Source organism: Humulus lupulus, chromosome 8, assembly GCF_963169125.1.
Source record: "Humulus lupulus chromosome 8, drHumLupu1.1, whole genome shotgun sequence".
Taxonomy (NCBI): domain Eukaryota; kingdom Viridiplantae; phylum Streptophyta; class Magnoliopsida; order Rosales; family Cannabaceae; genus Humulus; species Humulus lupulus.
In genome coordinates, this window is record NC_084800.1 from 49,335,356 (window position 1) to 49,361,640 (window position 26,285).

Below are 26,285 nucleotides of genomic sequence, written 5' to 3' on the forward strand. Positions count from 1 at the left end.
GTACCAGGTGAAAGCAGCCGAGGACCTTTCGGCTGCAGAGGCCAGGCATGCAAAGGAGTTGGAGGCGGTCGTTCAGCAGAGGGATGTTGCGGTGACAAAGCTATCGGAGGCTGAAGCTTCGAAGGCAGCTATAAGGAAGCAGAGGGAGGAGTATCAGGAGTCCAGTCGAGTCCAATATCGAGAATGCAAGAGACTGGGTGAGGAGCTCAAGTCCAAGGATGAGGCCATCGCTACTCTTGAGAGCCAAGTAGAGCATCTGAAGCTTTCCAATGCCAAAGATCTGGAAAGGTATAAGAACGCGACGCTCCGGTGTTTTTACAACTTCTAGAAAAACAATCAGGGCGCCAACTTCAGTTATCTTTCAGAAGATGTTAGAAATGTTGAGCAGGCCCGCTGCACTGCTCAACTGGCTGAAGAGGAGGCAAGAACAAGGATCCCTGCTTCCCCAAGCATCGCTGGCGCAAAGGAAGAATAAGTTGTTGAGGACGCGACCAATCAGAATGCTGATAAAGACCCTCCTGCTCCTAATGCCCCTTGAGCTTTTATCATTTTTTTTCTTTCTTTTGATTACACGACCCACGGGTCGTGATGTAAATACAATATCTTTTTTGAATTTGTTGCATGGGCAGTAAACTTTTCATTTTATTTGAACAGTTACATCCAAGCAGTGATGCTTGCGGTGTAAAAGATTGCTTTATAATGTTATAATATTTTCATCTACTATAACATCTGTCCATATGACCGAACTTAGCATAGTACTTTGGCTTGATTTAACAAAATATAAATTTTGAAAAATACTCTAAGTACCTTAGCATGCTTTCACTCATTTTGTTCATGTGTTTACATACCTCATGGTACGCTTTGCTATCGATGTGCCTTATATGCCCCCCAAGTGATCGAGGAGCTTTAGGTCCTTGGTCACTTGCCTTGACCATGACCTGTTCGAACATTTCTGCTCGGGTGGAAAAGTAATACTTGTAATACAGCAAAACAACACACGTAGTGAACAAATACTTGTAAATATAAATTTACAAAGGTTGGCAAGAATGACTGGCTGCGCACAGTCCCTTATAATCTCGTATTAAAAATGGACTAAACATGTCTTTATGAGTGATTCTAAAATAGAATCTTACATATACGAGCGATTAGCCATACAGCGTGGCTAACCCTCGTTGCTAAACTTGTAAAAAAAAATTTTAATACAAGTCAGTCCTTTAAAAAGGATTGTTCACTGATAGTACTTGCGCAGGTGTTCTCCATTCCAATAACGTGGAACGAGATCTCTGTTTAGGCGTGCAAGTTTGTAGGTGCCCGGATGAAAGACTTCTTCAATCTGGTAAGGTCCTTCCCAATTAGGTCCGAGTACTCCAGCATTGGGGTCGCGGGTGTTTAAGAAAACTCGTCGTAGCAACAAGTCACCGACGTTGAATTTTCTTTCTTTAACTTTGGAGTTAAAGTACCAGGCGACTTTTTGCTGGTATGCAGCAATTCGGAGTTGGGCCTTCTCCTGTATCTCGTCAATTGAGTCTTGGGACTCCATCATTAGTTGGCTGTTCTGATCCTGGTCGTATGTTACGCATCGATGTGAGGGGGGATCTAACTTGACAGGTAACATAGCCTCATATCCGTAGGCTAAGGAAAATGGGGTATGACCTGTCGCTGTTCGGTGAGATGTTCTATACGACCAGAGGACTTCAGGTAGCTGCTCTGGCCACGCTCCTTTAGCGTCTTCAAGCTTCTTCTTCAAGGTATCTTTAAGAGTTTTATTCACGGCCTCGACCTGCTCGTTTGCTTGGGGATGCGCAATTGATGAAAAGCTTTTAATAACTCCATGCCTTTCGCAGAAGTCGGTGAATAAGTCGCTGTCAAATTGGGTTCCGTTGTCTGATATGATTTTTCAGGGCAAACCATACCGACAAACAATGTTCTTGATGACAAAGTCAAGAACTTTCTTGGTCGTGATGGTAGCGAGCGGTTCAGCTTCGGCCCATTTGGTGAAGTAGTCAACTGCCACAACGGAGTATTTTACTCCACCCTTTCCTGTGGGTAGGGACCCAATCAAATCTATCCCCCACACCGCAAAAGGCCACAGACTTTGCATCTGTTTCAATTCATTTGGAGCTGCTCGTGGAATCTTGGAGAACCTTTGACATTTATCACATCTTCGTACAAACTCCATCGAATCCTCGTTCATGGTTGGCCAGAAGTAGCCTTGCCTTAGAATTTTCTTTGCCAAACTCTGCCCCCCAGCGTGATCCCCGCAGAAGCCTTCGTGCACCTCCTTCATGAGTTCCTTAGCTTTTTCTGGTGTAACGCATCTGAGTAGTGGCATTGAATACCCTCTTCGGTACATAACACCATCGACCAGTATGTACCTAGCGGCCTGCCTTTGTAGAGTTCTGGCTTTGTTTCTATCTGTTGGTAGCACACCGCTCGTCAGATACTCCAAGTAAGGTGCCATCCATGTATCCTCCATTCGAATCTCCATATTGGTCTCAACCTCTTGTATGCTTGGCTCACTCAGTCTTTCTACTGGCACAATGTTCAAAGTGTCAGCATCCTTCGCGCTCGCGAGTTTGGCTAAGGCATCTGCGTTTGAATTCTGATCCCGCGGAATTTGCTGGAGGGTGTACTCTGTGAACTGGGCTAGCAGGTCTTTTGTTTTATTCAAGTAGGCTACCATTTTTAAGCCTCACGCTTGATATTCTCCTAGAACTTGATTCACCACCAGCTATGAATCACTGTAAATATCAAGCGTCTTTATGCTCATGCCTTTCGCCATTCTCAATCCAGCGAGGAGTGCTTCATATTCGGCTTCATTTTTTGACGCGGTGAAGTCGAACCTAATAGCGCAGTGAAATCGATGCCCCTCCGGCGTTATCAATATCACTCCCGCTCCTGCGTGAGATTCGTTGGACGACCCATCCGTGAATAACTTCCACGAAGGAGCTTTCTCTTGAGGCTCAGGCGCACTAGGCTGTTTGCACTGCTCGCTGTATGGGAGTTCGGTGAACTCTGCAATAAGATCGGCCAAGACTTGTCCTTTTACTGTTGCTCACGGTGAATAAGTTATATCGAACTGCCCTAGTTCGATTGCCCATTTTAATAATCGCACAGCCACCTCTAGTTTTTGAAGGACTTGCTGAAGGGGCTGGTAAGTTAAAACTGTGATGGGATAGGCTTGGAAGTAAGGACGTAGTTTCCTTGAGGCCAGGATTAAGCAATATGCTAATCTCTCGATGGGTGGATATCTCAATTCTGCCCCGATCAGTCTCTTGCTAACATAGTAGACCGCTTTTTGTACGCCTTCTTCTTCTCGCACTAGTACCGCGCTAGCAGCAACTTCGGTAATCGCCAGGTAAACAAACAAAGTTTCACCTTCGATTGGCTTTGATAAGATGGGAGGCTGTGCCATATGAGCTTTCAAGGCCTGAAAAGCTTGCTCGCAATCTCCTGTCCATTCAAACTTCTTATTTCCTCTGAGCAGATGGAAGAAGGGGACGCATTTGTCTGTTGACTTCGAAATAAATCTGCTTAGGGCTGCGATTCTCCCAGTTAAACTTTGTACATCTTTGATTCTTTCTGGCGATTTCATGTTAATCAGGGCCTTTATTTTGTCGGTGTTGGCCTCAATTCCTCTTGAATTTACAATGAACCCCAAGAACTTCCCTGATCCGACTCCGAAGGAACATTTGAGGGGATTTAACTTCATCTGGTATTTGTTCAATACATCGAAGCACTCTTGTAAATCTTTCACATGGCCTTCTGCCTTTTTAGACTTTACCTGTAACGCCCCAAACTCCAAAGACCGTTACGTTGTGCCTTGTAAACAGTGCTAAACTCGCTAATCGAGTCATTTGGCCAAAATCGTGAACTAAGTATGATTAGCGGTTTAGGGAATAAACATTTTGGTTAAGATGTAACGTTTCACTAGAACGTTTAGTATATATATTGGGATCCCGAAAATAAAGTTTCAGAGTTTACTACAGAAAGTATTTACAACAGGCCGTTCTATGCAGCAAAACAGGGTTCAACCCTAGTTCCACTTTAAACCTCGGCCGGGGCGGACAAGCAGCTGCATATGTACACGTCATCACCTAAGCTCTCCAACTCAAGGATGGTCCAGCTTCCTCTTGCCTTTACCTGCACCACGTAGCACCTGTGAGCCGAAGCCCAGCAAGAAAACACAATAAAGCATGATATAATATCAACAACGATCATAATAACCATTCAGGACTATCAGTCCAAGCAAATAGGTGACAATAGCCAAAAGTCATAATAATGAGCATCGCTCCTTCTGGCCATGTGACGATAGGGTCACCAGGGCTTAACTGATAAGTGATTCTTTCTTAAGATTGATTAGGACAGGTGCAAGGTGATTAGTCACCAACATAACCTTCCTCACGACTCTAGAGTCGAAACTATGGACAACGTCCCTTAGCCATGTGACAAACGGTCACTGGGGTCATATACCTTGGCTATAGTCATCTGGTCGTAGACCAGGCAAGCGCTTATAAGTTCTTCAACCCTAGGGTCGGTCTAGCATTAATGCCATAGAGCCATTCAATGCGTGATTCTCGACTTTAGAGTCGGTCCTTGACTAGTCAGTGTCATACACAAGTAAGTCATGCCGCCTATCATATATCACATGTTCCATATCCACAAACAAGGTACTCATCATGCTTACTAAACATATATTAGTACAACTAGGACCATGCATAAAAACATAGGCTCAAGCTCTGAACGATATCATACCCAGTATATAAAGCATGTCCCAATCACATGTTTCTCATGCATCATATGCAATAAATTCCGCAATTTAACATGCACCAATAACAGCCATGCATGTCACGTTTAATAGTCAACCAACATGCATCAAGAATAGCCATGCATGTCATACATAATAATCAACCAATATGCATCATAATAACCATGCATGTCATACATAATAATCAACCGACATGCATCAATAATAACCATGCATGTCATACATAATAATCAAACAACATGCATCATAATAGCCATGCATGTCACATATACACATGGTGCAGTTTTCTTACCTCAAAGTCGAGCTAGAACGATTAAAAGAATGACCCTTGAGAACGATCAACTTTTAGTCCTTTAGCGGTCACCTAGTCATAACCAAATATAAGGTATCATCAATAAAAATGATAACTGAGGGTTCCCAAACCAAATCCCAGTCCCCGAGACATCAAATACTACCCAGCCGGGTACTAGGTCCAATCCCGAGGCCTAAGGTTTGAATCCCCAAGCTAAAAACCACATTTTGGAAAAATTGGCCTTAAGGGCCGCGGCCCTCCCCTGCTGCGCCGCGGCGCGCCCTCAAACAGAGAGGGCTCTCCCTCTGCCAGACACCAAGGGCCACGGTGCACCACAGCTGCGCCGCGACGCCCAGCCCAGACCAGCAACACGCCCTTAAACGAACTAGTTTTTCCCCTGTGCTCCTTCCTCTCAAACCAGCCCCTCAAACCATCTCTAATCCTCCTTCAAACATACAATTAAACCCCCAAATAACACCCATAGGTCACCCTCATCAAATCCCAATCAAACCAACACAAAAACTCCCTTTGATTCTCACTTCTCACATCAAGATTCATGAGCTAAAAACTAAAATGAAAACAGAGCAACACCTGAAACCAAAGTCTAAAACTCACCTTGAAACCGGTTTTGGACCTCCCTCACAAGCTGAATCAAGCCACCAACCCAGCCTTAAGTTTTCCTAGCTTGAAACCTCTCCTAGAGCTCAAGAACACCAAAGGAGAAGTGAAGAAGATAATGTACGGGAAGGAGTAAGCAAGTCTCTGTTTTATTCTGTTTTAATCTACCACTTTCTACAGCCAGCAGCCTTTTAAATCATATATATCCACCCCTAAAATGACCAAATTACCCTTGTGTCATCTTAAGCCTCTAAAACCATTCTAGGGGTAAAATTGGTACTTTTTGCTTAACTCGTTAATCATAATTAACGCTTCCCAATTCCCGCTAATCTCAATTTCCTCAAACACCAATAATTCATATCCCGTTACCCTCAAAACTCCGGTAACGCTATAATCATTAATATCACCCCGAGCCCCGAGCTTAAACTCGTTATGACTAGACCGAACACTTACATCTCATGATCGTCTCATGTCGATAGCTCGAACCAATCCACCTTATGATGTGGCTATATTAATTAATCACAATCATGCACCCAAAATATACAATTACGCCCACAGTGGCCAAATTACCAAAATACCCTCATAGTTAACATATGAGCCCATGTGCATGCATTCACCATCATATAATAATATAACTCACATAAACATGCATATAATCATTAAATACTATAATAAATCAATTATGGCCCTCCCGGCCTCCTAATCAAGGTCTTAAACCTTATTAGGAAATTTAGGGCATTACATTACATTACCAGCATGTCGTCCACATATACCTCCATGTTTACTCCGATCAGCTCCTTAAACATGTGGTTGACTATCCGTTGGTAAGTCGCACCTGCGTTTTTCAGTTCAAAGGGCATTACTTTGTAACAGTATAAGTCTGTATCGGTCCGAAAGCTGGTGTGATCCTCGTCAGGGGAATGCATGCTAATCTGGTTGTAGCCCGAATATGCATCCATGAACGAGAGGATCTCGTGTCCTGCAGTAGCATCGACCAGCTGATCGATTCTTGGGAGTGGGAAGTAATCCTTTGGGCAGGCTTTATTGAGGTCTGTAAAATCCACATAGGTTCGCCATTTTCCGTTAGGCTTGGGAACCAGCACTGGATTGGAGACCCACGATGGATAAAATGTCACCCTGATGAACCCATTCTCCTTTAATCTTTCAACTTCTTCCTTTAAGGCTCTCGATCTATCCTTATCGAGCGGCCTTCTCTTTTGTTGCACGGGTGGAAAAGTCTTGTCTATATTCAGGACATGGCTGATAACTGCAGGGTCTATTCCATCCATGTCTTTGTGCAACCAGGAAAAAACCTCCTGGTTCTTCCACAAAAATTCCACCAGTGCGTGCTTCGTGGTTGATTCCAGGTTTTTCCCGACCTTTACAACTCTGGTCGAGTCTTTTTCGTCGAGTTGGACCTCTTCCAGGTCCTCGACGGGTCCAACGTTCTCTTCAAAATCCCCAAAGCGAGGATATAGATCTCTATCCTCACTTTGGGCAACACCCTATTTGGTGACCCCATCATCGGATTGGGCTTGTGTATCAACTGCCATCTGCAACCCATCTGAGGTAGTGCTCTTTTGTGTTCCCTTTTTCGCCTTCGTGATTGAGGCGTTATAGCACTCCCTAGCTTCCCTCTGATTCCCTAACACGCGTCTTACCCCTGCGTCCATTGGGAACTTCATGGCTAAGTGCCACATAGAGATGACGGCCCGTAGATCAACTAGTAAGGCCTTCCAATGACGGCGTTGTACGCCGAAGGACAATCGACTACTACAAAAGTGGCGAGTAATGTCCTGGTAGCAGGCGTTGTACCTGTCGTCACCGGTAGTCTGATCAATCCGGCGGGGGCAAGTCCTTCTCCAGAGAAGCCATATATCATTTGGTTGCAAGGCTCCAGGTCCTTAACAGACAACTTCATGCGTTCCAGCGAAGACTTATACAGGATATTCACCAAACTTCCTGTATCGACCAACACTCTTTTTACCATCATGTTAGCCATCTGGATATCCACGACCAGCAGATCGGAGTGTGGGAATCGGACATGTTGGGCATCGCCATCAGAGAAGGTTATTTCGCCCTCTTCTGATCGAGCCTTTTTTGGCGCGCGGTCCTCCACAGTCATCATCTCGATGTCCTGGTCATGGCGCAGAGTCCGAGCGTATCATTCCCTGGCCTTTCCGCTATTTCCTGCGAGGTGCGGGCCTCCACAAATGGTCAATAACGTGCCAGTCACGGGGGCAGACTATAAGGGTGGCGAGCGTTGGCGCGTGGGCGCCTGCTCGTTGCTACCCGGAGCTTCTCGTTGGGAATTTCCCGATGCCCGTACGTATCTTCTCAAGTATCCTTGTCTAATAAGGAACTCAATTTCGTCTTTCAGCTGGTTGCATTCGTTGGTGTCATGTCCGTAGTCGTTATGATAACGACAGAACTTGGTAGTGTCTCTCTTCGAAATATCCTTTCGAATGGGGTCAGGTTTCTTATAAGGCACACTAGAACTTGTGGCCTGATAAGCCTCTCCCCGAGACTCAACGAGGGCAGTGTAGTTAGTGAACCGAGGTTCATAACGGTTACCCTTGGCTCGTTTATTGTTGGAGGTGGAAGGCTCATTGTGCGGCTGTTTTCCACCATTCTTGCCATTGCCATTGCCGTTCCTGTTGCCTTTTCCGTTTTCGTTAGGTTTAGACCCATTGGCGGCTTTGGCGGGCTCGGCAGCCTTCTTATCCTTGCCAGAAGGCTTTCCATTGTCGGCAATGGCACCTTCGAGCTTGATGTAACGATCAGCCCGGTCCAAGAATTCCTGGGTAGTCCTGACTCCATCCTTGCGGAGGCTCTTTCAGAGGGGGGGAGCGACGCCTAACTCCTGCGGTTATGGCCATCATTTTGCCTTCGTCCCCCACCATTTTTGCTCCAGCTGCTGCTCGCATAAAACGCTGGATGTAATCCTTCAGCGACTCTCCATCCTGCTGGCGAATTTCAACCAGCTGGTTTGCTTCGGTCGGATGCACACGACCCGCATAGAACTGTCCGTAGAACTCCCTTACGAACATTTCCCAGGAAACTATGCTTGTGGGAGGGAACTTAAAAAACCACTCATGCGCGGCCATAGAAAGTGTTGCAGGGAAGATCCTGCACCGAGCATCTTTGGACACTTTCTGAATGTCCATTTGTATCTCAAACTTATTGACATGAGATACTGGGTCTCCGTACTCGTCAAAGTTTGGAAGCGTTGGCATTTTGAACTTGCTTGGAGTTTCTGCCATAGCTATTCTCTGGACGAAAGGAGTGCCTTTCCTCCTATCGTGGTCGATGTAAGACGTTCTTCCCCCGACCAGCTGTTGCACTGCCTGGTTGAGGGCATCTATCTGAGCTTGTACAGCGACAGGAATCGTTGTGGCCTCTGTTGCTGGGGGGACGTTCTCGCCATGCCGCTTGCGGCGATCGTTAAGTACGTCTCGCAGATCCTCGTCTCTTCTCCGCTGCTCGCTACCCCCGAGCCGGTTGAAGACATTATTTTGCCTGGGCTGCCCCCCAGCATCCCGTCTATTGGGTTGGTCATCTTGAGGTACCTGGCTCCCGCCTCTACCTCCTTCTTCATTCCTTCGATCAGCATTTCCCTTGCCTGAGTCGGCCTCATTATATCCATGGCCATCTCTGAACCTCGATTGGCTATGGTGGGATCGACTGTTCCCTCGATTCCCATCCCTGGCTGAAACGTCCCGAGCGTTAGAGGGTGGCCTGCGCTGGTCGTTGTGTCCCCGTGCATTATCATGCCGTGGGGGACCCCAGACCGCAGAGCCTAACTCTGAGTTCCTCCTGTTACCAGGAGGGTACTGACCTCTATTCGGTAAGTTTGGCTCATCACCCCTATGGCGTCTAGGACTGCGAGGCTGATGCTCGGTCCTATTCTGCCTCTGTTGCGGGGGATTGCCGCGACCAGCTTGGGATGGAGGCTGTGCCTCAGGGTCCAGCGAGACATCTTCATGGGGCACCTGAGGCTGCTCGGGCCTTTGTGGGCTCGAGGGTTGGATAGGCGGGCTAGGATTGGGGCCCCTGTGGGGAGGCCCATTTGCTGGTTGATCAGGCTGCGAGGCAGGTGCAACCTGATTCCTAGCCAATTGCAAGGCTGCCTCGAGGGCTACCATGGCTTCGCTCTGGCGGCGGTCCATCTCCGCCTGCCTCTCACTTAGCTCTGTGCGCTGCTGCTCAATCTCCTGCTGCCGCGCCATGATTTCGGCAGCACTTTCCTGACTGGCCTTCAGATTGGGCAGCTCTTCATGCAACACCCCAGAGTACTTTTTAGTGTTGCATCATCCATTTCTTCCTCCTCAAAGTCTAAATGCGGCTCATCCTCAGCCACGCTTGCAGGAGGAGGAGGTGGCGAGTTTGACGATGCAGCGGCGACTGCCTGTCCAGTTTTCCTTGCAGTTTTCGCCATTGATTTTTTCAACGGTGATAAATCAAGCTCTTAATGAAAGCATCAGAATGTTGACCCAGATTTTAGTCAACTGACACGGAGTCAGAATATGCTTGATGTGAATGAATACATTGAAAAGAATCGAATGACAAAAATAATAAGAACACGATATTTTATAGTGGTTCGGCCCCAGGATCTGATAATGACCTACGTCCACTTAGATTGTTATTGACGTGAAAATCAAAGGAGTGATCAAAGAACTGGGGTTCAATGAGTTTCACTGACCTCTGAAGAACAATACAATATTTCTAGTAGAATTACTTTAGTATCAAATAATTCAAAAGCCAAAAGTCCCTTCCTTGAGCTATCTTTCTCTATTTATAGGCTCAAGGGGGATTACACGAGATTGTTACAGATATTCTCTCCTGAATAATCGGATACTCAGGAGATTGTGTGAGTTAATTTCGGGATTTACAAAGATCTTTATTGGAACATCATGCTGTATGCGGAACCATCGACCAGACTGGTCGCAGGAAAGACTGGGTCGCCTTCTGCCTATAATGTACCTTCTGGTCGATACACTAGCAGAGTTCCTCCAGATGTCAGCCACGTGTCCAGGGATCACTTGCCACGTCATCAATGCCAGTTTTTTGGATAACACATGACACATAAATTAAAATTATTTTCCACAAAGATTCAAACCATCATATCACATGCACAAACAATGATGTTTCTAAAGTAAAACATGAATTGATATAAATACTTTTTACATTAAAAATTACCAAAATGCCCTTAATATCATAATTACATAAAAGACTCAATAATTTTCTAAAAATTATCATATGACAACAAATTTTAATAAACAAATTTTCCAAAACTCTAAATAATCAGCAAAGGTTCATATAAGACTAGAAAAATAATTCTTAACATTTATAAATTATTTTTTCTCAATTTCCCAAATAATTTAAATAATTCAAAATAATTATATAGTCAGCCCAAAATTCAAACTAATCATACAGAACTGTTCAAAAAAGAAAAATAAACGTATAAAAATTATTTATAATTTTCTGGGCAAAATAACTATTTTTCTTAATTGATTTAATAGAAAAACTAATTAATTCAAGAAAAATACATAAAAAATTAAAATATATATAACTGTAAAGACCAGTTTCTACACCCTACAATAATACACAAAAAATACCTAGGGTTCAGAACAGTAGCATTAATATTATTTTCATAATTAAAATATAGAATAAGCCAAATAAATAATGGAAATTACATAAACAATAAAAATTATAAATAAAATTACAGAGAGCATTAGAATCTTATTTTAAACATATAAAAAAAATTCAGAATTTTTAGAATAATTTAAATAATTTTCCACATTTATTTCCTTAAATCACATATTTAAAAGAAAATAATTGAAGAAAATGATCAAAAATGATCAAAACTTAAATCTAAACATACAAACACAATTATAAATCATACATAGATCATTAAAACATAAACTCATATTTTTCTGAACAATAAAAATATTTTTCATAATTAATCTCTATTTATACTTAAATAAATCATAGTAATTTAAAGAAAAATCAGAAAAATACCAAACCAGTTGGAAAATGTTCTACAATTAATTTAATAATTTTTAAGATTGAAAACAAAAAAATACCTCCAGAAACACCCAGAAATTTCCTAGAGCTCTCAAACCCAAAATCTCTCTTTCTCTCTCTAGAAAATTCAAGAACGTCTCTTTTCTTCCACTAGTGTGACTCTCCCTCTCTTCACACGATTTTGAACTGTTGAGAGACCCTCTAAATCGTGCTTAAACAAAAAGAAACGAAGGCTTAACCACTTGGTTGTTGTTGACATATCCTAAACCTATAGTTAAGGAATTTCTTTTATTTCTTTTAAAATTAAATAAAAGAAATGATTATCTTATTATAACTAATTTAAATTTCAAATTTAATCAGTAATTGCATTTTAAATCATATTCTAATGTCATCTAAATGCCCCTCAACTAAATTCAAACATAGGGACATTATGGTCATTTCATAATTACAAGTAATATTACCATTATTTAATCTATTTAAATAATAATGCAATAAACCATATAATAAAATAAAATAAATTCATATCATGTTATTAATATTATTATGCTCATAATAATAATAACATTCACAACATAAATAAATAATTAAATTAACTCACGTAATTAATTATTTATTAAGCATTATGCACATGCCGAGATTTAAATATCACTCCAGATTCTTAAACATAAAAAATCGATAATCTTTATTATCATTAGAATCCATATATATCTAAACTCATAAATATGTAAAATGACAAAATACTCTCAGTGGCAAAATTACAAAATTACCTTTTTGGGAAAATGGATATTACATTTGTGGTGTTGTGAGGTGAGAGAAGTGAACCAAAAGACAAAGAGGAAAGAGAAAAGATAGGAGTATTTTTTTATAAAATATAAAAAAAAAATAACATTATTTTAAAATCCTTAATATACCTAACATATTTTTTAATTACCACAAACTCAAATTTCACATTACATATTACTTATTGTCTCCGTTCAAATATATCATTTTGGTTTCATATAATATATTAGAGGTAATTATGAATTGTCGAGTGATCATTAATTTAGTTTCTCTGACGTAATTGTTTGGCAATAATACATTTGACCACTCTATATAGCTAGCTGGGGAAATTATTACGAGTATAGAGAAGAGAAGGGAACAAAAAGGTCTCTCTCTAGTGATGAAAGTTAAAATTATTATTCTACAAATAGCTAGCTAGACATGAAAACAGGCCATAAATATGGCCAATAAAAGAAAAATCAGTATAGTAGAAGACGACTTATAATAGTAGACTACTGTAGTAGCTAGCCTATATAGTTAGATAGTGGTAGTGGACCATATATCTATATAATTATATATATTACTGGGGCACTCTATCTGTACTCCAAAATTTGATTAAGAAGCTATTTTTATTAAAAATTAATAAAGGAAATTACATTATATGAGTTTTACTCTCAAACTTTGAAAAAATAAGGCAGTTTTTTTTTTCCCTTTAAGTTTTTTATGGCATTTTTTTTTTTACATTTTTATGGGAATTTTTTTTTATATTTATAAAATTTTATTTGTATACTATATTTTATCTTTTATACATTTTTAGTAGTTAGTTTTGATATGTTTTGAGATTATTTTTATAATTTTAATCTATTTGTATTATTTTTTATCATTCATATTTTATAAAATATATATTTTACATAATTCTTTGAAGAAAAAAATATGAGATATTCATCACCATATATTTTATTCTCATTTCTTCTTCTTTTCTTCAATTTTTTATCTTCCTCAATCAACATTTTATCTGCAGTAACTAATTACCACTATCAAAACAATTTTGATTTTTTTTTTGAGATAATAATCCTGTGCCACTGTCAATTTTTTTTAGTAATTTGTGATAGCTGGTTATAACAATAAAAATCAATTTTATTTTTAAGTGGTATTGTAGTAACTAGTTACAGCTATAAAAATAATTTTGATTTTTTTAGTAATGTACCATTATTAAAATATCAACTGAATTGTAATTGATTACTTAGTGAGATTTGAAAAAAAAAATCGATATGTAAAAAATAATCTCAATTGATTTTGAAGGTAACTGGTTACAGTAGGTCTGAAAATCAAAATAGATATGAAAAAAAGAACATGTTGCAATGGTAACAGGTTACTTAGCCAGACCTTGAAACAAATAGGATCACAAACAAAAAAAGTTTAAAGTTAAACTTGTCATAATCGTAACTGGTTACATATTCAAATATATATATAAAAAAAAACCAATCGTCATGGTACCTGGTTACTTAGTCAGGTGTGAAAACAAAACTAGATCTAAAGAAACAAATCTAAATTAATCGTTATTGTAACTAGTTACAGCTAGATCTAAAAAAAATCACATATGAATAAAAAGAATCATATGTCATTGTACCCGGTTACTTAAACAGATCTGGAAAAAGAAAACTAAAAAATCAGAACAGATCGTGACTGTAACTGGTTACAGTTATGTTTAGAAGTAAAAAAATTAAATACGAAGTGCAAAATCATATTTGAAATGGCAAAACCATATGTGAAAAAGAATAACAAGAACAAAGAGAATAAAAATAAAACTAGATTTGAAGAAGAAGAAGAATTAGAGGGGCGGAGGTACGTTGCAATCAGGGCGGGGATGGAGGTGCGTCGTCGTTGGGGGCGGGGGCGGAGGTAGCATCACTGGCGAATGGCTAAGATGAGAGAACCAAATGTGAGAGGAGAGAGGAAAAAATGATAAAAGAGAGAGAGATGTTGTGAGAGAGAGAAATGAGAGAGTGAGAGAGAATTGTGTATTTGTGATTATGGTAATATATTTTGTATATTATATGGAATTAACATATTTTAATTTTTTTTCAAAACTTACCATATTTTGTATAATTATTTTTTTATTATAAATATAGAAACTATGTTTATTTTTCCCATATTTATGTAAATTTCTCAAATTAATATATAATAATATTTTTATCAATTTATGCTCACATTTTTCCAATTTCTTTTTCTTTTTCATATTCTAAATAAAATACATATAAATAATATATATTAAATATTTTAATAAAATAAAAATTAAAACAAAAAAAATATAAAAACTTGTTAAAGAAAGAATTTTTTTCTAAGAAAATTTATACATTATTTAAAAAAAGCTATGAAAACAATATAAAATAAAATTATTGAAATTAACAAAAAAAGAATTTAAAAAATGTCAAAAAAATATTGAGAAAAATATTAATATTTTTTTAAAAAAAAATAGGGTGCCTATATATATGTTTTTTGAGGTGTAAACATAGTACTCCCTATTATATGGTAGAAACGAAAAGTGGCTGAGTTGAGAGTTGATGAGCTAAGGGCCCTTGCATTCATATTGCGTGGAAGAATCCCAAAAAGGGAAGTGTGGCCATGTTGTGATATTCCTCCTCGCATTACCACAATTCCTTCTGCAACTTCTTTATGGGACCAAATCTGCACGTCAACAAATTTAACCCACATAAAAAAATCTGCCATAATAAATAAACACATATATACTACTAGTTGTATAAATATATTGGTATTTTTATCGATAATTTTCGACACAATTTTTTGAATAATAGTATATATTGTAGTTATTTAGAACATTTTGCAAATTTGTAAAAAATTATGAATAATTTACAAGACGTTCAAACAGACTATTTTCCTCACGCATAAAAAAAATTAGCCACACATAAACAAACTTATTTGATCATTATTTTCAGTATTATAAATTATTAAAAGAAATTTAAAAATTTACTAAATATTCTAAATAATTAGAATAAATAAGATCAGGTCATAAAAAAAACTTAGGCCGAAAATTAATCGCTGTTAGAGAAGACAAAAGAGTTGCGTCTCTGTTTTAGCCCCTACCAAAGAAAAATTATATAAATATATATATAGTTCTCCCTTACCTTAGCTATAACTTTTAAAAACATCCAAAATCTTCTTATAAAGTGAAAGAATTGAATATCAACTTTTTAGGTTGAACAAGACATGTCATTCCTTTTTAAAAATTTCTATTCCATGTGGAAAGAGACACTTCCTTCTTCCCACTCCCCCATTATTATACCCTTTCACACTATCCCTAATTGGATCTTCCTTTAATTTGTATTTATTTTGTACGTACTTTAATATTGGCCAAAAATATATATATTTATATTATGTGTGTGTATATATATTTAAAGCATCTATACATATATATTTTATTTATGATATGCATGCATTCATGCACCACTCCACAGTTGTCTAGCTATAAGATTCTTCGAGCATACCTCATAAAATGACCCAATTAAGTAAAGTTCATCCTTTTTTGTTGTAATTATCCTTAGCTCTTGTATATATATTCATTGGGAAACGTAATATTCTATCCCTAGCTACGTAAAATCACCTTTCTTGCAATAAAGTGTGTACGTATAATTATATATATATAATATTTGTTTTCATATTAATTAATAATTTTTTGTTTAATCTTTGAAAATATGATCTCTTTGCTCCAGATACTAAGCTCCGTTCCGTACTAGTTCAAACAAGAAAGCACTTGTAAATGTGCAATAATTAATAGAATCTGATGAGTGATCGATGATATTATATTCTCGGTTAAATGAGTACGTAGTGCATAAATATTTATATAACAAGGACGTATGTAATTATTATGAAATTCGTACAATTTATTCGGAATATAGAGAGATATGTATAGAAGTGCAGTTGATAATATGTCCCAAAATTGTTACATAAAATGCATGTATATCAGTATATGTATACACACACATATATATATATATATAATAGAGCGGGCAATTAATAAATGTTGGTCATTTCAAGTACACTAGCTAGCTTGGTAATAAAGTTTATTCTTGTCCTATCTCTTTATTCTTATGCGAAACAAGGATGAAGCTGCCTATTTTTCCATGTTGGTGTGTATAATAACTTTATTTCATGCACGTCCCATGACATGAACCAAAAAGACAATATGCACGTTACTCTCTCTCTCTCTCTCTCTCTCTCTCTCTATATATATATATATATAAATAAAGAGAGTGAGAGATTATAATTAAGGGCATCTTTATACTCTATACAATTCAGAAGAAAAAGATCGAATCTGGAATAATAGAATAAAGCAGTAAAGAAAGGGCTCTCTTGCAACAAAACACAAATTAAAGAGAAAATGACTAGCTATTAATTATATGAAGAAAATAAAAAATGCGCGCGTTAGCAGATTACAAATGCATTTATGTATATGAAGATTCGATATATGTTACTGTAGTCCAATAATAATAAAAAAAAAATTAACAGAAGCTGTGAACCCCACTTTCCACTTCCTTTAGAATTAATAATGGTTGACTAGAGCCTGATACTTTCCCTTGTAATTAATTAATTATACCATAATTAATATGATTTGAGAGCATGAAAGCCAAGCCACTTCTAAAAAATTTATCAACTATGATTTGAAGTTTAACCTTATAAAAAAAAAGACCCACTAACTTGTATCTGCCAGTACTCTAGCTAGCTAGCTAGCTAGCGCGCGAGCTCGTTTTTTCGTCATTTCTTTGCGTGAAGTTACACACTATTTAATTAGATAATTTATATATATATATATTTATATGAATATATATATATATATATATGTGTGTGCATGCATGATTTAGATAGGGTTAATTACAAAATGCACGGTGTTTGAACAAAAAAATCTAAATATACGGTTATATAAAATAATTACAAATTTACGGTATTAATTTTGAGACTAACATATAATTACTTGTTAACACACTTACACAATTATTATGCATCACTTCACCTTTCCTCAAACCAATATTATATATATATATAAATAGATGTTTACATATATATATATATTTATACAATTATAAATCTTAGATTCGCAACTTTTAAACTGAAAAATGAATATTTATTTATATATATATGATAATATTTTACTCTTTTCTTTCTATTCTCTGTAGTTTAGTTTTATTTTTTTTGTCTTTTTTTCTTCAGTAATTAATTCATACATACTTTTAGTGTGCTAATAATAATAATATCAACTATCTTCTACTTTTTTTATTTTATTATCTTAGTATCATACATAAAATTTCTAATTAAATATGTCATTTTTCACTTTTTTTTCTCTCCCTTAATATTACTTTTTATATTTAATTTGTTTACAGTCCTATTTTTATTTAAATTGATATAAATGATCTTTCAATTTTATTATATATATATATTCATAAATTTTTGTAACATATATTAATAGTAGTAGGAGGGATAGTGATAAAAAATATTATATTATTTTGAAAATCATAGCTAGTCAAATCTCAACACTTAATGTTAAACTAAAATATTAATCTAGTCAAAGTTTAAGCTTTGTTGTAAAAATATATTTTAAAGTTAAAAAATTAATTTTGTAAATTTTTGTAATAATCATGTTAAATAAATTTATAAATATTTATGTAAATGTTAGTTACAAAAATAAACTTCTTGATTGTAAAATTAGTTTTGCAAACTGTTGTTACAAAAATGTAAAACTTGTATATAAAATTATTGTAATTCACTACTCTCTAACTGTATTTTTATATAAATATATATATAATAAAGTGTTTTATAAATAATGAATATCTTAAATTTATATTTTTAAGTTGTATAACATAAATTTAATGTTTACTGTAATTTTTTAGTACAATATTGTAACATATGGAAAATTATAATATTTTTATATAAATTTGGTTACGATTTCTTAACTATAAATTATTTTTGTAAATGTTAGTTACAAATATATATTTCCTAGTTATGAAATTAGATTTGTAAACTATTGTTACAAAAATAAAAAAATTAGTTATGATTTTGTTCGTAAGTTTTATGTACAAAATAATACAATTCTAAAACTAATTTTTGTAAATATTATTTACAAACACGTAAAAGATATTTACAATTTTGTAACAGGTATTTACAAGTTTGTAAACGTTGATCACAAAAAATTGTATTTTACCGCTTTTATTTAAGATTTAAAAGCCATTTCGTATTTACACTTTTGCCACTCCGTGTTTTTATCCAAAAATTCCGTATTTTTGTAATATACCGTATTTTTCATATTTTTTTTAACTTCTAGCGTATTTTTGTAGATTTCCCATTTAGATATCATGTAAAGTCATATAGAATCAACAGGTCAGCTGGGCCTGGGGCCTCTTTTTTGGGTGGACGACTAATTTTGAAAACAGTTGCCGGGTGCCATCGAAACTAAAGTTTTTTTTTCTCTCTTAACAATATCTAAAGCTAATTTGCTTTTCATATATTTATAACGCAATATGTACAATGACTATCTGATCATTTAAGCCAGAAAGTTTTTCCCATTTGTCTCTGAATTAAAGATATATCTTCTTGATTGGTTTTTTCGAAGCAAGGAATTTAGTAGTCTAGCAGTTTTAATATGGATATGTAATAGTAGGACACGTAAGTACACATGGCCCTATTATGCTTTCTTCATCCATAATAAAAAAATAGAAATTTTGTGTGTATAGATGAAAATTTGTACATAAAACTGAAGTTTAGCAGTTAATATTCTGTATAGTAAATTGTACGTTTCGGTTTCGATCGGATCGTTCTCTTTCTTGTGCATATATATATATATGTATATATATATTGTTCTTTTTCTTCTGTAACGATCGATTAGTACATTTCATATATTATTATTAGGTCCGAGTGGCAAACAAAATCCCATATCTTTTTTATTATTGCCAAAGATCATAAGAATTAAATTTTAAAAAAAAAGTAGTACTTCAATTTGAATATATAAAGAGAATTTGAGTAGAGCAATTCAAAATAAAAGATAAAAAGAAAAAACTTCCATTAATGCTTTACGAGTAAATATGTAGATATTTAGCGCAAATGGTACACTCAATTTGTAATTATTATACCATAAAAGAAATCACCAAATCGATCACATTCATAATAAACCTAATTGATCATATTAATTATAATATAATCTGCAGGATCATTCAATCATATAATAAGCAGCTTGTTCGACCAAACATACACAAACACATACACATGCATATATCTCTGATTTAATAACGGAATGAATTCATATTATTTTATCTCGTTCTTTGAATTTGTTTGACAATTACATGAAAGAAAGAAAGAAAGAAAAATAAACATTTTCATTTCTATATATATGAAAGAGAAATAATCATCATATATCTGATTTTGAACCTAATTAATAATGATTTTTCTTTTTTCTACAGTTGACAACAACAACAACAGCACATTTAACAAAGTGTACATGGATGTGTTGCAATTTTGCTCAAACTCTTTGGTATTTACTCTGTAAAAGAACAACAAAGAAGAGAGATACATTATACAAACATATATAAATATAAATATAAATATATGTATTCTTAAAAATAAATAAAATAATAATAATATAAGAATATTTTATATTATAAAAAGATATGATACTGTAATGATAATGGTGATGATTTTCATGCAAGGACAAGGGGGGTGTCTTGCTTTGCTTTGCTTTGCGTTGGGTCTTTGGTTCTCTCCTCCTTCAAATTCTATTTTGTCAGAAGTGAGAGCAGCCTTTCTTTCCTTTTCTTTTCTTTTCTTTTCTTTTCTTTTTCTTCCTTTTCTCCTTTTGTTCTTTTCCCTCTTTCCTTTCCAACATGGACTGTTTGTACAGTTAGTTCAGTTGAGAGAGGCGTGTATATATCGATATATGAGCGTACAAACCAAGGCCCCATCACTGTTAGGGTAAAAGAAAGAAAAAAGAGCAGAATGTGTGGCCTTTCACGTTGAAAAGAACTTGTGGTATATAGTGAGAGAGAGAGAGAGAAGGCTTCAAAGTACTAATGATGATGATAATGATGTTGTCTATGAGGATTTTCCTTCCTTCCTTCCTTTTTTTTTCTTTTTCTTTTTTTGGTTTATTCTTTTATTAATTTTTTCACTCCTACCCATGATGATCCGGATTGTCAGGGTCAGGCCAGAAGGAAGAGTACTTCATCCAGTCTGCCTCTTGAGGTACGTTTCCCATAGCTGACTCCTGATCAAACAAAATCAAAACACATGTATATAATTAAGTAATAGGTATATATATATATATATATAAGAGGTTGATATTTTTGCAGTAAATTAGTTCACACATCATAATTATTCCATTTTTTTTCCTCGAAATTCTCGAATATGTTCTTATATTATACATTTATACTAGTAGTACATTGTTGTATATTATTATCCGTCTCTTTACATTAGGAAAATTTCCTTTTCCAAGTAAATATTGTTTAAATTTATCAGAGATGGAATAATATTATAAGCTAGCTCTAGAAAGAGAAAGATAAATAAAGAGAGGTTAGTATGCAATATTACTTTCTTTCTATATTGTGGGCTTCTTGTTTCACATTGTGTCCCACAAAAGGAAAGAACATATCTAAGACTTAGAATTTTACAAATTAATATTCTTTCTTAAAGGTGCACTGAGAGAGAAAAAGCCAGCAGTTTACTCACACTTCATATCCTATGATAAATATTTAATTGTGGGCTTCTATAACTATCACATAATGTGATACACATTGTGTACAAGAACCACATATATATCTGTTCTTATATAATAATACGATTATCATCCATGAAGTGGAAAATTAAAATGCATGCTAAGTATAAATAATTATCGACCTGCTGATCGAGCTAGCTATGCTAGCTCCAAATAAAAGAAAATGAAAAATGACACTAAAGTGTAGTACTTGCAAAAGCTAGGATAATGCTTAATTATTAGTGTTGTACATGCTAAAATATTCCTTTAAAATTCTTCGACAATGTTGTCTTTCCAGTTAGTGACAAAATATTCGAGTCTAAAATATGCTATAACAATATTCATATATTCGTTGTCACTTGAAAATCCACCAAACTAAACACACACATAATTTTAAAATGTAAAGGAAAAATTCAAAGAAGAAAAGAGAAAAAGGAGAAAAGAGGATGACTTGGGGCTTCAATCTTTAATTCAAACTAATAGTAATAAAGAAATAATCATTCTTCTTTCTTCATCCTTTTTAATTCTTGGCCTACTATATGCCCTAGTTATAGCGGGTAATTTGTTTCTCGAAGAAACAAGTACACATAGATTTCAGGGTCAAAAGGACCCCTAGCTGTATAAAATATTTATGTTATATATAGAAATAAAAGTACTCACTTCTTTGATATTATTATTACTTGAAGTGCAGCCCATTATGAGTTCCTCCAAACCAGATGCTGACCTTCCTCCCATTTTATGATGCTGTTGTTGTTGTTGCTGTTGCTGCTGTTATAATGTTATTATTATTGGTTAATACATATATTATATCAGCCAAAAAAACGAAAAGGAAAAAGACACAGAAAATGATAATGCCTTCAAATATATATTAATTATATAATCATGTTTGCAAGTTAGCAAACAATAAAAGCATACCCTCGATATTATCAGATTCGGAAAGTTATATGTGTACAGATATATATACATAGTGCATGCAAATCAATCAATATATGACTATAGTAATTATAATCCGAGACTATAGCCGTGAATTAATAAACGACAATCAATAAAAGCACTACGTACGTACATACATGCATGATGTGTTGTTGTTCTACGTACGTACGTACTAACTATTAATTAATCCGATAGTTTATACCTGGAAAGTAGTAGTACTAGTAGTAGTGTTGTCATTTTGGAGCATTATTCGATAGGCATCCTGGTCAAGAATGATGGAGGTGTGGTGGAGAGGAGGAGGAGAAATGATATTAGATATTGGGTGTGAAGGCCGGCTTATGTGAAACGACGTCGTTGCCATTTGATGATGTATTTGATGCTGTTGTTGTTGTTGTTGCTGTTGATGATGGTGCTGATGATGTTGATGGTGTTCTTGAGCCATGTTAAGGTGTACTGGTGGCCTGATATGTTGATGGTGCTCGCGCACGAGATCTTCGCACGCGCCTCCTCCTCCTCCCGAGCCTTCCCTTACTGTTGAAGCATGATCTCCTATTCCCACCTTCATTAATGGACACATATATACGTGTACATTATTTAAATATATATATATATAATATATAAATATTCCCACATGAAAGCTCGCCCTTCATTTTCAAGTAACGTTCCCCTAATTATATATATATATATACACATATCACTATGACTTCAAAGTTTAATACATATTGATTTAAACTTAATTTCTATATGTGACAACTTTTTATTTCTTTTTTTGATGGGTAAACTGGTTTTTTTGAGTTAGATGACAGTAGTGTATCAGTTTAAGGTCCATGGAATTTGTCACGCTGCCTATGCAAGCAACTGGGTATTTATAAGATAGTGAGTGAGAGAGAGAGGGAGAATATAAACATAGAATTAAAAACTACATGAGCTTAATTAATCTCATACATATATGTACTTAGTTTTGTTTATACTAATTAGTGATATTATATATGATGACTAAAAAATTAACAATTAATTAGTTACCTCATCAAAGCTTTTCCTGAATGGAACAAAGCTGAAGTGATCAGATTTTAACTGAACCGGAATATCCATAGTCGTACCACTATAAGCACTAGACAACTGAGCAACAGCAGCTGCAGCTGCAACCATTTGATGATGTTGATCTCTCTGAGGATTAATATTACTACTTATCTCCTTAGAAGAGCAACTCCCACTCCCAGTACTGTCTCTCCTACCGCCCCCGCCCCCGCCGTCACTGCTAATTCCTTCGCCAACCACCACGGCTGCGGTGGCTGCCCGGTCGGACCAATTACATTGCCTAGGCTGCGTTTGGTAGAAAATCTTAGACACAACAAGCTCTCCTTCTTTTTCTTCCTCGTGCTGCCCGAGATGGTATTGGTGCATGACCCAGTTGGTCTTTTCGGGTTTGCGGTTTTTCCCAAAGTTGGTGTACAAAACCAGGATTTTCTTGCACCCTTTTTGCTTTCCATTGACCATGACCGGCCTGGTCTTCCCGGTCTTGTGCCACCTGGTTTCTCCTCCTTGCAAGTGGTCACATTCCGTTTGGATTTTTCTTCGTTTTCTTGTCCCAGTTGTGTAAGCTTTCGATGGTCTGTGAAAGAAATGCCTGCTTAACCCATCTCTAGTCACTCCTGCCAAAAGAAAAAAGATAAAAAAAAATCAAATGTTTGGTTTGACTTGTATATATATGTAGCGTGCATGGTATATATGATTGTTGTTAATTATTACTGTTATTATTACTGTTATTATGAACGATTTATACTTTGAGAATTAATAAGTGTGGTGTATGTATATATGTATGGTAATTAATGAATTAATTATATATTTATATATAATAAAACTCATCAATTTATTGGAGTTGAACTAATATTTATATATATATATGTGGACCGACCTGGAAGTTTCTCAGGATGGGTATAACAAATCCCATCTTCTCCTTCAATGGTGGGGATGAACTCATCTATCAAAGGGTGAGATTTCATGTCTTTATCTTCTACTTTTGCTTCGAGGTGTTCGATCAGTTCTTGGTCTGTTGGGTCGAATTTCACTCCGGCTGGTAGACCTAACCAATCCTGCAGAAGCATATTAATTTAGCAGTTCAATCCATTATAATTTTAATGAAAAACATTCAACTTTAATAAAATAATAACAAAACAAAAGAGAGAGAGAGGGATAACCTTTTTGTAAAATTTGAATTTGGTTTACTTGAAAATAATTATAGAAATTAAAAAATAAACTATGACAAATATGAATATATATTTAATATATATTATTACCGGTTTTCCTTCGAGCTTGTGACCACAGCCGGGGCAGTGTTTGGATCCACACATCTGATGCTCTTCAAGCTTTGCATCTATGAGATCAGAGCTGGTTATTGAGCTGCCCAGCTGATTACTACTCTTATTCATAGCTTTTAAATTTCCTCAGTCTGATGATGATGATGATAATGATGATGATGAAGAAGAAGAAGAAGATCAAGGACAATATATATAGAAAATATTTCTGCTATCTTTTCTTTCTGATGATTCAAAGTACTGCTGATTACTCAGCTTATTATTATTATTATTCATATAAGCTTCTGCTACCTCTACAAGATTTTCTTCATCTTCAGAAATCAGCTCACTACTTCTCATAATCCCAACTTTTGCTTCTTCTTCTGTCCTTCTATATGACAAAACAATTTCATATATATGGTTAAGATTTTTTCCATAAACATATACACAAAAAATTATTTCTTTTTCTAAAGAAGAATGAAATGATCATTTGATACATATAATATAGCAAGATATGGGACTTGAAAATCAAGATATATTCAAAAAAATCATATATATATAAATATATATATTATTTTTTTGCTTGAGGTATTTACAGTACACTTACTAATAACAATATGTTAAAAGAGCAAGAACACAGCTTCAAATTAATGAAGACAAAATCTTTTTGATCGCTTTCCGTGGCCAAATTCGACCAAAACCAAGAAATTTCCCAAAGCCCAGATGAGATGAGAATAATAGTAAATAAAAAGTAACAAAAGAGAAAAATAAATAAAATCTCCCCAAGAAAAAAATTAAGAGTCTGAGTTAGCTATAGTAAGAAGAATATAGAAGAGAGAAGAAGAAATGAAGGAGAAGAGAGAGAGAGAGAGAGAGAGAGGAAAAAAAGAAACTGTCACAGTAGGATTGAGCTATAAACCTGCTTTAACCATGGAATCCCTCTCTACTTTAACTGAAGCTCAGTGAGGAAAAAAATTAAAAATAAATAAATAAAAAGGAAAAGGTTCCCTCAAAACCTATACAACATACCAACTTTAATAAGCTGCCTTTGCTAATTTAAGAAGGCCATGTATGTAGGCGGTTTATGTGAGAGAAAGAGAAAGCAGCAGTGGATAGAAACAAAAACCAACTTGGGAATTTATATTTTTTATTTATTTATCTACATTTAAATAAATAAATAATAATAATAATAATAAATAGTTTGGGCTAATAAAGCTCACCTCAAGGGCTCTCTCACACCTTTGTTTGAGTCTCTTGACTATCAAAAGCAAAAGGCAAGAAACGGCCTTCACAGCTGTTACTATAAGGAACAAACACTCAAAAGCAGAGAAACCCCATATCTTTGTATTACTTATTTTATACTTAATTATTATTATTATTATCATTATCACTATATAAAAAAATAAAAATAAAAATAAATGAAAGTATTATTGTACGTAGCCCTTGGTTGGTATTTCTTTTAATTAGTACCTAAGATAAATAAACTTGACTAGTTACTGTGTGTGTGATAAGCTTTGAGTAGTGAAGAATAAAAATTCAGAATATTTTACCTAAGTTTTTTACATTAGAAAAATCAAGAATAAGATACTCTAAAGATAGATCATGTGTAAAATATAATAGTGAGAAAAAAAAACACACAAAAAAAGGATGATAAGAGCTCACATGGGTTTTGAGCTGGGAGTGCTGATCATGATGCTTTTGCCATGAATGTTGCAGAGAGAGAGAGAGAGAGAGATTAGGAGAGGTTGCTTGATTTGCAAGGCAAAATGAGCAGTATACTTGATGGACCACCACCACCCCTTCTAATTAGAACTACAAAAAAAAATGATCTCAAAAAGAAAG

The 26,285-nt window shown here is 35.5% G+C and overlaps 1 protein-coding gene across 10 annotated transcripts; it reads right to left on the minus strand.

Annotated features, from left to right (window-relative positions):
- Positions 1 to 19,975: 19,975 nt before the first annotated feature.
- Positions 19,976 to 26,285, minus strand: LOC133797142 (NAC domain-containing protein 75-like). Of its 10 annotated transcripts, none has more exons than XM_062234955.1 (8): positions 26,106 to 26,284; positions 24,756 to 24,834; positions 24,447 to 24,598; positions 24,065 to 24,242; positions 23,173 to 23,801; positions 22,352 to 22,708; positions 21,877 to 21,984; positions 19,976 to 20,730 (listed from the first exon to the last, which is right to left on the minus strand). In XM_062234955.1, exons 3-8 carry the CDS (start codon positions 24,576 to 24,578, stop codon positions 20,638 to 20,640), a joined length of 1,497 nt encoding a protein of 498 aa, XP_062090939.1. In that variant the 5' UTR covers positions 24,579 to 24,598; positions 24,756 to 24,834; positions 26,106 to 26,284; the 3' UTR covers positions 19,976 to 20,637. The 10 variants fall into 10 exon arrangements, with proteins under 10 accessions (XP_062090939.1, XP_062090940.1, XP_062090938.1 ...); XM_062234956.1 differs by lacking the exon at positions 26,106 to 26,284 and adding an exon at positions 25,363 to 25,557 and having other exon boundaries at positions 24,756 to 24,831; XM_062234954.1 differs by lacking the exon at positions 26,106 to 26,284 and adding an exon at positions 25,363 to 25,557.

Excerpts from the sequence above, each read along its gene's own strand:
- LOC133797142 (XM_062234959.1), bottom strand. The coding sequence starts at position 24,578 with ATGAATAAGAGTAGTAATCAGCTGGGCAGCTCAATAACCAGCTCTGAT. Across the intron at positions 24,243-24,446 it reads ACAAGCTCGAAGGAAAACCG|GATTGGTTAGGTCTACCAGC; the intron begins GTAATAATATAT and ends ATGCTTCTGCAG. Across the intron at positions 22,709-23,172 it reads TCAGGAAAAGCTTTGATGAG|GTGGGAATAGGAGATCATGC; the intron begins GTAACTAATTAA and ends CCATTAATGAAG.